We start from the raw sequence: 14,624 nt of genomic DNA on the forward strand, positions 1-14,624 counted from the left end.
AGAAATAAACTTATTTGGTCGGAATGTTGTCTCTTTGACACATTCCCCATTTCCAGTCTTAATTTTATTCAATACGTCTACTTTAAAGGTATCCACCAGTACTTAACAAAACTTATCAAAAGTAATAAAATTGCAATCACGCAATAATTATTTGATTTCATTGAAATATAATATCATTTTGGTCGATAAAACATGAAAAGTTTGGCAGGGGGTATTCGACCTTTTTTCAAAGGAATTTAAAGGATCAAGGATATGTTATCTTGCACGATAAACTATAATCAATTAATAAATATTCCCAAACATGACTATGAACGCTGAGTAATGAAACGTACACCTGTAAATTTGATTATTTCATATTAGGTTTTTAATGAAAACGATTAAATCAGATTATTTAGAACAACCATGGAAGTCAAATGAAATATACATGTGTAAAACGTCAATGGAACAAATAATTGAGTATACTGTTTCTATATATTCTAAGTTTACGTTTGCTAACGTGGTGCTAAAGGGCATACGATACAGTTTTGAACCTGTATTTACAAGTTGATAAAATTTGCATACAGGCTATTTTTTACCTGATTAAATCAAATAGGTAATAAAAAATATACCTTCATGTGATACTTTTTGAGTAAAATGAGATCGAAATTTTGAATATTGGCTCAAAATTCCACTATTTACAGTTTTATAAATTTTGGTCACATAATCTGCATGAAAAATGAAACAAAATGCCGTTTTAAAAAAGTGGGGTCCATGAACTCGTTTTCAAGATAAATCAGTTTGAATGATAAAAATCAGTCGAAACTGCATCTTTTTCCCGATAAGCCATAGTTTGACGTCGCGAAAATTACAATTTATGTTAACGACGTCATTACCTCCTCTGTAACTGTGTTGTATGCCCTTAACACAATTGGATACTATTGCATCCAAAAATTGCAACTGAATAGCATATATATGTTTAAACTTTTCATCATTTTGAATGATTCTCTTTTAAAAGATAAACGGCGATTAATCTTCAATAATTGAAGAATCGCTAAATAATTAAAACAATTAAGAAGAGTCCAGTCCAAAGTTCCTCTTTCTGTGTGCAAAGTGGAGAAAAAGTCAAAATAGCATAGACGCTTCCGGTTTCATTCAATCACATGTGCACTTTTCTTGTGATGGCTGTGACAACATTATACAAATGAACTTACATTTTCTTTTTTATACATATATAAACTTTTTTAATTTGTTATTTCATATTTTAATCACTAAACATATATGGCACAATATTTACCATATAGTATTTATATATACTTAAAACAATAACAAATAGTTAAAATCAATAATGACCGAATGAATGAAAATGCCTGTAACATATCTGGTCGTCCTATAAGTACTTATTTAACGTAATAAACAACTCTCTTATTTCCTTTTAGCTATGATCCATATGAAATATATTTAAATCAACTTTTACTAAAAATGTCAAATAATTGTATCATTAAATTTATATACAATAAATATCTATATACACCTGTCGTTTATATAGGTATTATAGATTTTTACCATCAGTATAGAAACTTTATAGATGATCGAGAAATCGTATAGGTTGGTTTACAGTATGAATAAAAGGTAACATATATAACAGGATTCACCTGGGCTATTTCTGAAAGAACTTGTATACATTCATTACGGGATTAAATTTTTATCTGTGTTGAAAGGTCTAGGATTTACATCTTGTTTAAATTTGTATGAAATAAAATCTTCGATCAATAGAAAAATTTTGATATGAGAGGACGTTTGAAGTCGTGATTTGATTTTCCACTTAAGAGAAAAATATATATTGTAGAAACTGTATCGAGCGGAAGCAATAGTATAACGGGTGTATATTGAAATATACTGAATTGAATACTTAAGTGATACATGGAATAATTAATAAACACACATTGGTGTCATAGGTATACAAACTCAATCACTTCAGTTGACTCTGTAACAGAGAACTTTAAATAGAAATTTTGAGAACTGCAATATTACTGAAACAAAGACTACGAAAAGCCAAAATGAAAATTATACTTTGAAACTGCATGGGAAAAGTTATCTATACATTTTGAAATAAGAAGCACCTTTCATAGGAAGTGGTAGATTATATAGTTTGAAATTGTGGCACTGCACGGGAGAAGTTATCTATACATTTTAAAAAAAGAAGAATCTTTCATTAAAAGAGATAGATCCTTATTCTGGCAGAACTTCGGGATGAACAACCATAACCATAGTCCGTCATCGTCATGTGGGAAACTGATTCCGATGTCTTGTGTTTCATCTTTCTATGAACTCTCAGCGATACTTTCCAATGGTAAAATGGAACAATTTGCAAAGTTTGACGGGAAAGTAACATTGGTGGTCAACATGGCGAGCTGTGACAAGAATACCAAAAAGGAATTATTACAGGTGATATAAATTTATACATTGAAGAGATGTCGTTCAGCAATTGATTGGTGCTTTATAAATTGTTATTTGGATGGAGAGTTGCCCCATTGGCACTCACACCCCATCTTCCTATATCAATTTAAGAAATAAAGAAACGTTGGTTGTTTTAACAAAAGGTTTTTAATATTTTGTTCAATATATTTTAGGTCAGTAACAGTTTCTAGAACATATAGTATCATAGTGATCCCTGGTTTGTCTTTATCTTATGTGTTATTTGCTGTTTTCATTTGTTTAAAATCTCAATTCAGGATGAAATCTTGCCTTCTCATATTCTATGTAAACTTCAGTTGGTTACTTCTTGAATGCATGCTTTTGTTTGCCCTTCCTGTGTTTGATTGTCACTGTTTATGTAGAAGTAACCAACTGAAGTTTACATAGCATATGATAGGGCAAGATTTCATCCTGAATTGAGATTTTTTAAACAAATGAAAACAGCAAATAACACATAAGATAAAGACAAACCTCGGATCACTATGATAAGTCATAACCATATTTATTTTTCGGGCGCACATCATTTAAATATTTTATCAGTATAAAGCTATCACTTTCGTAGGGGAACATTTGTTTTCATTTAAGACATGCTGTTGGCTAGGATTATGATGTATAATTTAATATATACCGAATATTTAAGAAGTGCGTTATAAATTGTAGTCATAACACTTATGAATCAAGTTTAAGATTACGTGCATAGTAAATAAAATTATCATATTAATATTTACAGTAAGATAACTTGCATAAAATGTCAGGGATAAGACGCAAGGCATCTGAAATTGAACACATATTGAATTTCAAGTACCATTATGTTAGGGTGATCCTTGGTATTATTTTCTATCTTACGAGTTGTTTCTTGTGTCCTTGTACCAATTTATAAGGCTTGTATCTTCGATGGTTTTTTTCCGAAGTATTATGTGATCACTGTGTAATTAATTACCATAATATATTTTTTTTAAAAGGGGGACACAACAAAAACAATTCCAGGAAGACGACGAACTTTTACTAAGCTTAGTAACGCATATAAATGTTAAGTTTGATAAGTTTATAATGACAGCAATTTTTTCCTGAAATCAAAGTCGTGTGTGATCTTATTTTACATACACTTTTTTTATAAAAGTAACATCCGACATACGAATTATGTTTATGTTCTTGTACCAAATTACAATTTTGGTATCTTCCTAAATGACTTTTTCCAAATTATTATGCGATCAAATTTCACAAAAATTTCTGTAGCAATTGGTTACGTGCAATCTAGGACAACAAAAATGTAATGGAACACAAAACAAACAATTTTATAAAGAGGATGTACTCTTGTGTAGCTTAGCAATACATATAAACGTTAAATTGTTTAAGTTTGATAAGTTTATAATGACAGCCATTTGTCCTGAAATCAAAGTCGTGTGCGATCTTATTTTATACACCCTTTTTATAATAACATTCGAAGCTACAAACAAACATAAGGGTGCATAGTAAAAATGCGTCCAACAAGGACTGTCATTTTAGTCAACTTTCGTCGCTTAATGTTTGGCTAAATAAATTTATAAGGCAGTCAATATTCGTTTTTTATTATCGTTAATGTGTATGTTCATATTAATGATGATTTAACGCACCATATGAAGATTAATGCGATATCTTTTTGCCTGGTTTTGTTTAAAGTTCGTCACTCAGAACATAAACCTTCATTTGCTGTAGTCTTACTATATAACTCCTTGTTGCAAATCCTAAAAACAAACAAAAACCGAACAGCAAAACTAAAGGTAACAAAACTGATGCAAAACAAATAGAGAGAGATATTTTAAAAACTAACACATGGAAAACGTTGGTACTTACAGATAAACCATTTTCAACCATTTTTCATTTCTGGTTGACTTTCAAGGTTTAAGTTTTAATACAATAAGTTTGCTCTGTGTCGTTCTGTGAGTTGTTTTATTGTTTCGCTTATCGTCCGTTTACTGCTTTGTCATCGCGCGTCCTGTGACATTTTATTGAAGACTTACAATTGTTTTAAATAAGACAGTGATTTCAGTTAGATATATAGTTATCAAAAGAACCAGGATTATAATTTTAAACGCCAGATATTCGTGGAAAAAAATATAGCTAGTAAATTAATATCGACTGCATCATAATTACGGGGGGATAGGTAGGAGCATCTAAGGAAATATGTTATTGAAGGTATAACATAATACTTATACAAGTTCTAGTAATAATAAAATTTAGAATGTAAAGTAAAATCACAAAAATACGGAACTCCGAGGAAAATTCGAAACGGAAAATCCCTAATGAAACTAAAATATAATAAATAAAGGCAACAGTAGTATACCGCTGTTCAAAACTCATAAATCCATGGACAAAAAACAAAATCGGGGTATCAAACTAAAACCGAGGGAAACGCATTAAATATAAGAGGAGAGCAACGACATAACACCGAAACGTAACACACACAGAAACGGACCAAGCATCAGACAAAAAACCACGAGAATAACAAATACAACATGAAAACCAAATACATGAATTTGGGATAGACAAGTACCGTGCCACGTCTTATCTCAATATCTCAAATAATAACTGTCATATTCCTGACTTGGTACAGGCATATTCTTATGTATAGAAAATGGTGGATTAACGATGGTTTAATAGCTAGTAGTCTCGATTGGCAAAAAAATGTAACTATGCACCATAAAAAAGTTATTGTTGGGCACCTAGGCGTAGAGTAAAGCCAAACAAATATATATATATGATTGTATAAAAATATTTGAAAATGTTAGGACTTCTTTCAGGCATATACATTCGTTACTGTATGATCGTACGTCAGAAAAAAAGGAAATGATTCGCAAAGCATTTGTGAATGTACAATTGATATAACTACGGTACTTGCAAAGTCATCATAAAACTATTAAAGGACCACTTACTTTTCAATATCCTATTGATAAAATGCAACAAAAAGGAAACATTTATTGAGCGAATCATTAATGCATTCTGATTATGACGAAGTATCACTAAATTTTAAAAGAATGCAAAATACAAATATCGTTGACTGTTTTTAAGTTCGACTTCAAGACGTCAATGTATTTGATTATTTAATGCCCTGATTTTATAGATATTCACCAAAAGTAAATATTTAAAATCAATACCAAAAGGTTTCATAATATTTTAATATTAGGGTAAGTTCAGTGCTATCACATATCTATCATCGTTCAATGTGGATTAACCTATTTCTCAAAATATACAAATAATGGAAAATTGGGTACTTACACGTCAGAAAAAATGATATGTTTATCAAAAATACGCCCCTTTTAAAACATAATTCAAGGTAAATATTTTAACACCGTTATCGTGTGTTTTGTGGGAGACGTCCTCTGTGTGTGATTTTCTGTATGATCTCCAATTCAGGTCTGCTCTTTAGTTGATCTTAGGATTGATTGTATATATATTATTTTGTTAACGTCCAGTAGCCGATTTTATGCCTTTTTTCGGACGAAAACACATAATTAACAATAAATACAATGTTAATCGATCAGGAGGTTGGGTGAATAATTTGGGATGACAATAGTCAATTAGGTAAGAATAGAGAGAGACTGAAAATTAGTCTTGCAAAAGACCTTCTACGGTTCCTTCATAGAGTTGTTGCTTGGTTCCTTAATAACCGAGAGTGTGGCATTAAAATGCATCTGATTTAACTCATCACTATTGTGACCAGAACTTGCTACGAATTTTTACATCCCGAATGACCAAACAGACATCACACTTTTGTAAGGGATACCGATTCACTGCCGATAAAAAAGACCAAGAAATTACCTTCTTTCTTATCCCCAGTAACCCTTTCAAATTCCTGGTCATTTGGAAAATGACTTACATTAAACACTTATGAACAGCCATTGCAAAATTTCTGACTGACTGATTGGTTGATTAAGGAGTCTTGATACGAGTATACACACATAATTATTATTATGTCGTTTACTTTTATCCTATTAACATCAACTTTGCAAAGGTATATACGAAGTAGTTTACAAAACTTCTTTATATATAACAGAGAGGCAAAATGAATCTCGGTGATTCAAAGAATTTAAAGTTGCCTGAACTTCGCGTGTGGTGTTTTGATAAAATATTGGGTTAAGTTCAGATATCAAACCATTTAATCAATATTCAGATGTTTATAACAAAAATCATTACATCATATTAAATTAGTCATATAAATGTAAATAACAGTAAGTAGTACATTCTGTAGAAATATACAAAGAATAACTGATCTCTCTTTTTAAATATATACATCCTATGGAATGTATTGGTTTGTGTTGCACTTATTGATTAACGTAAACTTTTCACTAAGAAACACTGTTATTGTACGCTAAAGCTTTTGGGGTGGTAACGTGTAAATGAATACTTCAAAAAATGCATTATATATCTGTTTTCTAAAAAGTCAAACAATCAATGTATTTTTCTCTGCCATGAGAAAATACCTATTTTATATATCAGTACAAATAGAACAATTGTAACATTGTAAACTCAGTTACTCTCAGATGATAAAACGATTCAAATTACATAAGGGTTTTTAATCTGTTTTACATATCAATTTTGATTTATTAAGAAAGTAAAATTAGATATATGTTCGAGATTAATTATTTATGAATTCCATTCATATGCCGGTTCGTACTAATAAACATAACATATACAAGAAAGTTGTTTTACATACAGACTGATGTATATCCTATTAGTTTTTCGATTCTTATTTTGTACAAAATTTATGCCATTATCCATATAGACTTTCTGATTTGAATTCTTTTACATTTCGGGGTCTTTCATAGCTAGCTATGTTGTATGGGTGCGGGAATTTCTCGCTGCATTGAAGACCTGTTTGTGACATTCTGCTGTTGTCTGTTCTATGTTCGGGTTGTTGTATCTTTGACACATTCCCCATGTCCATTCTCAATGGTATTTGCTCATTGTTAAAGGTCGTATGGTTATCTAATATAGTTGCTCGCCTCTATGACACTTGGTATCTGGTATTGAGTTACTATAATATTTAAAAGGATGATTCATAGACAAATATATATGCCAAAAGCTACTACAATTGCAGTTCTTATAAAAAAAAAAGAAGATGTGGTATGATTGACAATGAGACAACTGTCCACAAGAGACCAAAATGACACAGACATTAACAACTATAGGTCACTGCACAGCCTTCAACAATGAGCAAAGTTCATACCGCAAAGTTAAAGTAGTCTCATGTGAAAGTAACTGACCATGTGAACGTTCTTTTTAAAGTGTTGTTACTTTATCGAATGCCCTTAATACGAAACCGAACAAAACATTGGATTTTACAGTCATATTTCTAAACCCATTTACGTGGATATAAAAAAATGCACTAAGATGACAGACATCACACGTTTCTTTTCACTTTTTGGAAAGTTGCACTTCAATTGCTTCTTTATTCTTAGTGCAATATTAAATTGAAGTAAAAGTCAAATGTTAGTAGCATGTCATAAGTGAGAGAAATGTAAACCCTTGTGAATGATCACAATAATACGTAATGGGGGGCATTTATATATCCTGTTCTTTTTATTCCTTTTTCATGACTTCGACAAGTTAATTTCACTGCTAATAATTTAATTATTTTTTCACTTTTTTATAAATTGATGAATTGATAATGTAAATTTCTTCTTCTTTCATACTTTGAACTTGTCTATAACAGGTTCACACGATTAAAGTAATTGAACTGGGTCAGTGATTTCTTCATACTGTTGTCGCTTTATTTCAATAATTTTTTTGTTTTTGTTTAAATTTCACCTTTGCCTCTTAAACTCTTAAAAGAACGGGTAAATGTCATTGGATTGATTATGCGGTTTGACCAAATCGTTGTTCTTTTTAAGTTCATACCAATATAAAAATTTCTTTCGTTCATATTATTTATAAATTGGTTTTATTAAATGATTCAATACCCACAAATGATATTTATGAATAGGTATTTATCATGACTGATACAAAACACGCTTGTAGTGGTTGCCTTAAAATTGGTTTGAAGTCCTGTTAAGAAGCGGCAATGCATTAGATCAATGCAGTTTTCGCATTGGTTCCATACCTAAAAAAGACACTTACTAGTTATATGAATATAGTTGACGACAATCGAAACACGCGTTTGCTTCACGATTATTAAGAATTTGCAGATACAGGGTAAAAGATTACCATAATGCATGATTTACCCTAAGGATCATAAGAAGTCGTTTTTACATATCTGTATAGAATTGTACGCAGAAGCAGCTTTTTTTTTAATATGATTTTATGAATTCCTCAATTTGAAATCTGAAGGATTATGGATACTTTTGATAACATTGTTTGCTTGTTGCTATTAAAATCTTGTTATCATATTGATATTGACAATAAATATTTACTCTTGTTACACATTAAAATTGAATTTTAAAAACAAACAATATTTGACATTCTTGAATGTGCATAAAGCGCTGCATAATTTAACATTTCATTTTTATGAAAGCGATAAAAGTATTGATTTCGTAACCGGATGTTGATATATTACCTTCTGTTACATAAAAAATCACTTGTTTACATTGTGGTGCCTATTAAATGCGTGTTCTTTAAATAAATTGTAATGTTAGTTTCACATTCGATATCTTTTTCTTTGTTTTATGACTTATTAGCTTCCTTGCAATTTTATTGAATGGATATTGTGATATGTGTTTGATTGTGTATACAATAAACAGTAGTTGTCAAAGAGTTTGATACAAGACGTGCCATAGAACTACTCGCATTTCACGCAACATACTGCATACTAAAAATGCAATCATTGGCTTGTCTGTAAATCTTCATACTGAGAGTATATGCTTTAAACTAAACATACGTATATGAAACAAAGGTTATGACTTGTCTTTAATAATATATAATTTTTTTTAAAAAAATCAGCGTACAGAAAGCGCGAACTAAAAAATGATTGATTTGTGTATAGTAACTTAAATATGGCGTTAAATCCATGGCGGTATTGTCACATGATAGAAATTCGCTTAAACGGTTGATGATGTTCCTACCGGAACATACAACAACCGTTTTATTCGCTTAAACCATACATCGGCTAATTGGGTGTGTTTTAGTGGTTATAGACAAATAACATTTTCCTTATGTGAAAAAAAATTAACTCCGTTGTTTTAGATTAGTAATAGTCATTACAAGCATTTAATTTGTTCGTATTTTTTTCATTTTCAGCTGAATGAACTTGTCAGCACTTGTGGAACAAGAGGACTGGTAGTTCTTGTGTTTCCCTCTAATCAACTTGGAAAACTGGAACCACTGGAGAACACAGAAATGTCACCGTTCTTCTACTATGTACGACCAGGATCAAAATTTGAGCCAAGATTCGTTTTATTTTCTAAAGTTTTAGTAAATGGATCAGATTGTCATCCGATTTATGAATTTTTGAAAATGAAACAGCCGTATCCAGCAGACGACGACTGTCAAATCTCGCGAGATCATACATTTATTTGCTGGGATCCCGTTACGCGCCATGACGTTAGTGGAAACTATGAGAAATTTATTATATCGCATGATGGAACTCCAGTAAAACGTTATACCCAAAAAGCACCATTCGAACAAATCAAACGAGATATAGAAATACAACTTAAACGAATACCAAAGCAGCCAAAGGAACATCTTCATGTTGTTCATCACTGATTCATATATTTTGTAAGTGAAAAAAGTACTAAGAAAGTTGTGGATATTTTTATACTATCTTTAAATAATCATATACATCGACAAAAATTGCATATGTGCATAGACTTTGGTCTAAGTCTTTTTCATAATGACAATATTTCCATGCAATATATTTTATACAGACTATATTTTTTTACAAAATATATCCTCGGCTTCATAGACACTTTATAATACAGGGACTTTTTTTATTAAATGCTTGAGAAAAAAAACTAGTCTGAATACTTCGTAGTTATCTTTTTATGATTGGCATATACAAATAACTGTACACAAAAGGACGAATATCCAGGAGTCAGTAATTCCCCTTATATAACACAAATACCAAACTTCTTCCATCATGTTAATTTTTAATTATTTGAATGACAAGTAAAATGATATAGTCCTGACAATAATGCAGAAATTTTATTTGAGATGTTACTGTGGCGCAATAAAAGAGAGGCGGAAGATACCAGAGGGACACCCCTATTGCTTAAAAAGAAAATGCCCAACAGGCAAATAACAAGTCAATAGTACACAAAACACAACATAGAACAACTAAAGATATACAGACTGCGCAGAACAACGAACCCCGCCAAGATTGGTGGTGATGGCATGTAAGCAGATTCTGCTCAATTTGTGACATCTGACGTGTTGTTCATATTAGTACAAACTCGGTTTTCAGTCTTATTCGGGAGGTCACATTCTGGAAAAGGGGACGGATTTGTACACATTGTGTATGAATTCCGCTTTATATGAGATAAAAATAATTGCACAGTTTTTATGAACATGTGTAATTAATTCAGTGTATAGTTTTTAATAAATAAGTTTTTCGTCACCTAAAACAAGCAAACTGTGACTGCGATTTTCATTACTGTTAAAAATTGCTATCAATTTAAAAGATGTAGTCGATCTTTTAGTTGAGTATATGATACATTAGGGTGTGTATTGCTGTAATACGATTGTAGTATTTCAATTTATATGCGCTCAGTATTTATGAAATAACTTCATCAGAAACGCCGGTTATGAATAGACTATCGGGTTTTCTACAGATTGATATCGTAAAACAATATACGCGAGCAACAAGGAAAACCATTTTGACTTGTGAGCGAGGCCAACGAGCTAAACCAAAATTCACATTAGGTGGAATAGCTGATATTCAACTTTATCAAAACGTGAAAAATTCAATAATCTATTTATATTTCAATATAAGCAAAAACTAATAACAGACTGATAGACAAAATTTGAAAATAGATTTGAATATATTTTTTTCTACAGAATTCATTTAGATAAGAAGTGCAGGAATCATGTATTACAATGCATATAAACTGTCAACATGCTCATACTGATATATATGTACGAGCTGTAACATTATTGAAATTAAAGCATATGTGCATTCAATGAGCAAAACAAGAATCAAACCACAACTTAAAATGTAAGCACAAAATGAAGATTAAAAAGGCATACTGTAAAATTAAGCATATCAGTTTGCATGAAATTAACAAAAACTAAAAACTAAAAACAACGTTAGATCATCCTGCTTCAAAGTATGCACTAAGAATACACACTCTTCTTTTCGCCATTTTGAAAGTTGCACTTCAATTGCTTCATTAAACTTAGCGTAAATGAAGCTGAAGTAAAAGTCAAATATTAGTAGAATGGTATAAGTGAGTGACTTACATAGAAATGTTCAATCATTGTGAATCAACATTATAATACGTTATGTAGTGCATTTTTGCATATCAGGTTCTTTTTTTAATTCAATGTTCACGACTTTGACAATTCAATTTCACTGCTTTTAATTTAATTAATTGTATAGTCTTTTTTAAATAAATTGATGAATGTATTATGTAAATATAGTGTGTTTCTCTCAAACTTTGAACTTGATCTATACTAGATTCAAACGATTAAAATAATTGAACCGGGTTAGTGATTTTCTTCATACAGAAGACCTTATTTCAATAATAAGTTTTTTTGTTAAATTACACCTTTGCCTTTAAAAATAAACGGTTAAATGTCATTGGATTGATAAGGTTGTTTGACCGAAGCGTAGTTCTTTATACCAATATAGATAATTCTGCGGTGCACATTATCTATAAATTATTTTTGTGAATAGAAAATTAAATTACCACAAATGATATTTGTGAACAGGTATTCACCGTGCCTGGTACAAAGACCGTGTGCAGAGGTTGCCCTAATAGTCACCAAATGTACCAGGATTATAATTTAGTACACCAGACGTGCGTTTCGTCTACATAAGACTCAACAGTGACGCTCATATCAAAATATTAATAAAGCCAATCAAGTACAATGTTGAAGAGCATTGAGGATCCAAAATTCCTAAAATTGAATTTAAGTCTTTTAAAGAAGAATGCATTAGATCAATGCGGATCCTGCATTGGTGCAATAGCTAAAAAATATATCTTATTTCGTTCTGGTTGATGACATTCTGTATGTTTAAACACACGTTTGATTCAAGATTGTTAAGAGTTCGCAATTGAGGTTTGAAAAAATAACATAATTTGTGATTTACCATAAGGATCATATACGTAGTCGTTTTTACATTTTCTGTATAAAATTGTACGAAGAAGCAGATTTGTTTTTAATATAATTTTATGAACTCCTCAATTTGAAATCTGAAGGATTATGAACACTTTAGATAATTTTGTTTGTTCGTTGCTATTAAAATCTTGTTATCATATTGATATTGACAATAAATATTTACTCTTGTTAAACATTAAAATTCGATTTTAAAAACAAACAATATTTGACTTAAGCAGTCTTGAATGTGCATAAAGCGCTGCATAATTTGACATATCTTTTTTATGAAAGCAATAAATGTATTATATAACCGTATGTTGCTATATTACCTTCTGTAATATAAAAATCAATATGTTTACATTGAAATGAAATGTTAGTTTCACATTCGATGAAATATTGTTTGTTGGTTTTATGACTTATTAGCTTCCTTGCAGTTTCAAAAAATCAAAGTACAGAAGGCATGAACTGAAAATCTTTGATTGATTTGTGTTTTGAAACTTGAATATGCCGTTAAATCCATGGTGTTCTTGTCACATGATAGCAACTCGCCTAGACGCTTGATGGTTGTTCCTACCGGGAACATAAATCAACCGTTTTATCTGTTCCTCTTAACCATCATACATCAACTATTATTCAATTCGTCCTTTCGTTTAGTGAAAAATGATGAGTCTTATGTAGACGAAACGCGCGTCTGGCGTATAAAATTATAATCCTGGTACTTTTGATAACTATTTACACCACTGGGTCGATGCCACTGCTGGTTGGACGTTTCGTCCCCGAGGGTATCACAAGCCCAGTAGTCAGCACTCGGTGTTGACATGAATATCAATTATATGGTCATTTTTATAAATTTTCTGTTTACAAAACTTTGAAAATTTCGAAAAAATAAGGATTTTCTTACCCCAGGAGTAGATTACCATAGCCATATTTGGCACACCTTTTAGGAATTTTGGATCCTCAATGCTCTTCAACTCTGTATTTATTTGGCTTTTTAACTATTTTGATCTGAGCGCCACTGATGAGTCTTATGAAGACGTAACGCGCGTCTGGCGTATAAAGTTATAATCCTGGTACTTTTGATAACTATTTACAATATAGCTGACTGACTGACTGATAATACACATTCGTGTGTATTTGAGTGTTTGAGTGGTTATATACGAATAATTTAAATCGCAAAAATACTGAACTCCGAGGTAAAATCAAAACGGAGTTCAGTATTTTTGTGTTTTTACTTTTTCCTAATCAAATGACAAAATCTAAAGCACACACATCAAACGAATTGAAAACAACTGTCATACTTTTGACTTGGTACAGTCATTTTCTTATGTAGAAAATGGTGGACTGAACCTGGTTTTATAGCGCTCTACCACTCACTTGTGTGACAATGGCATCAGCTTCTGTTACATTGACAACGATGTGTGAAGGAAACAAACATACAAGCCAAGCCTCCGTGTTGAAGGCTGTACATTGACCTATAATGGTTTACTTTTTTTTTAAATTGATATTTGGATGGAGAGTTGTCTTATTGACACTCAAACCACATCTTCCTGTATCTATATACTAGTACATGTTATGTAAAAAATGTCAAAATAGGGATACAGCGGTCAACACCGTGTCATAATCTAATAACAACAGAAACACGTTATATTTACCAAAGAAACATAAAAAGTCACACGGACACAAAGCATACAAGTAAAAATGAAAAATAATATAATCAACTCAATGCCGGGATGCATAAGTACAGAGCCACGTCAAGTGTTTATCACACAAAAAAACAGAACACAAAGTAAAAGTATATTTAAAAAGACAAATATAAGAACACTTTAACAAAATTATCCATTTGTAAAAAATATAATTTAGTTGTTCATTTAATTGCTCGGATCCCGTTACGCGCCATAAATACCAAAGCAGCCAAAGGAACATCTTAATGTTGTCTATCA

The 14,624-nt window shown here is 31.1% G+C and overlaps 1 protein-coding gene across 1 annotated transcript; it reads left to right on the plus strand.

The window, feature by feature from the left end:
- The first annotated feature begins 1,516 nt into the window (after positions 1–1,516).
- On the plus strand, positions 1,517–11,754 carry LOC134721812 (glutathione peroxidase 1-like). The gene is made up of 2 exons (XM_063585050.1): positions 1,517–2,424; positions 9,667–11,754. Exons 1-2 carry the CDS (start codon positions 2,230–2,232, stop codon positions 10,129–10,131), a joined length of 660 nt encoding a protein of 219 aa, XP_063441120.1. The 5' UTR covers positions 1,517–2,229; the 3' UTR covers positions 10,132–11,754.
- The last annotated feature ends 2,870 nt before the right edge of the window (positions 11,755–14,624 follow it).

The sequence above is a fragment of the Mytilus trossulus genome, chromosome 6, assembly GCF_036588685.1.
Source record: "Mytilus trossulus isolate FHL-02 chromosome 6, PNRI_Mtr1.1.1.hap1, whole genome shotgun sequence".
In the NCBI taxonomy this organism is placed as follows: domain Eukaryota; kingdom Metazoa; phylum Mollusca; class Bivalvia; order Mytilida; family Mytilidae; genus Mytilus; species Mytilus trossulus.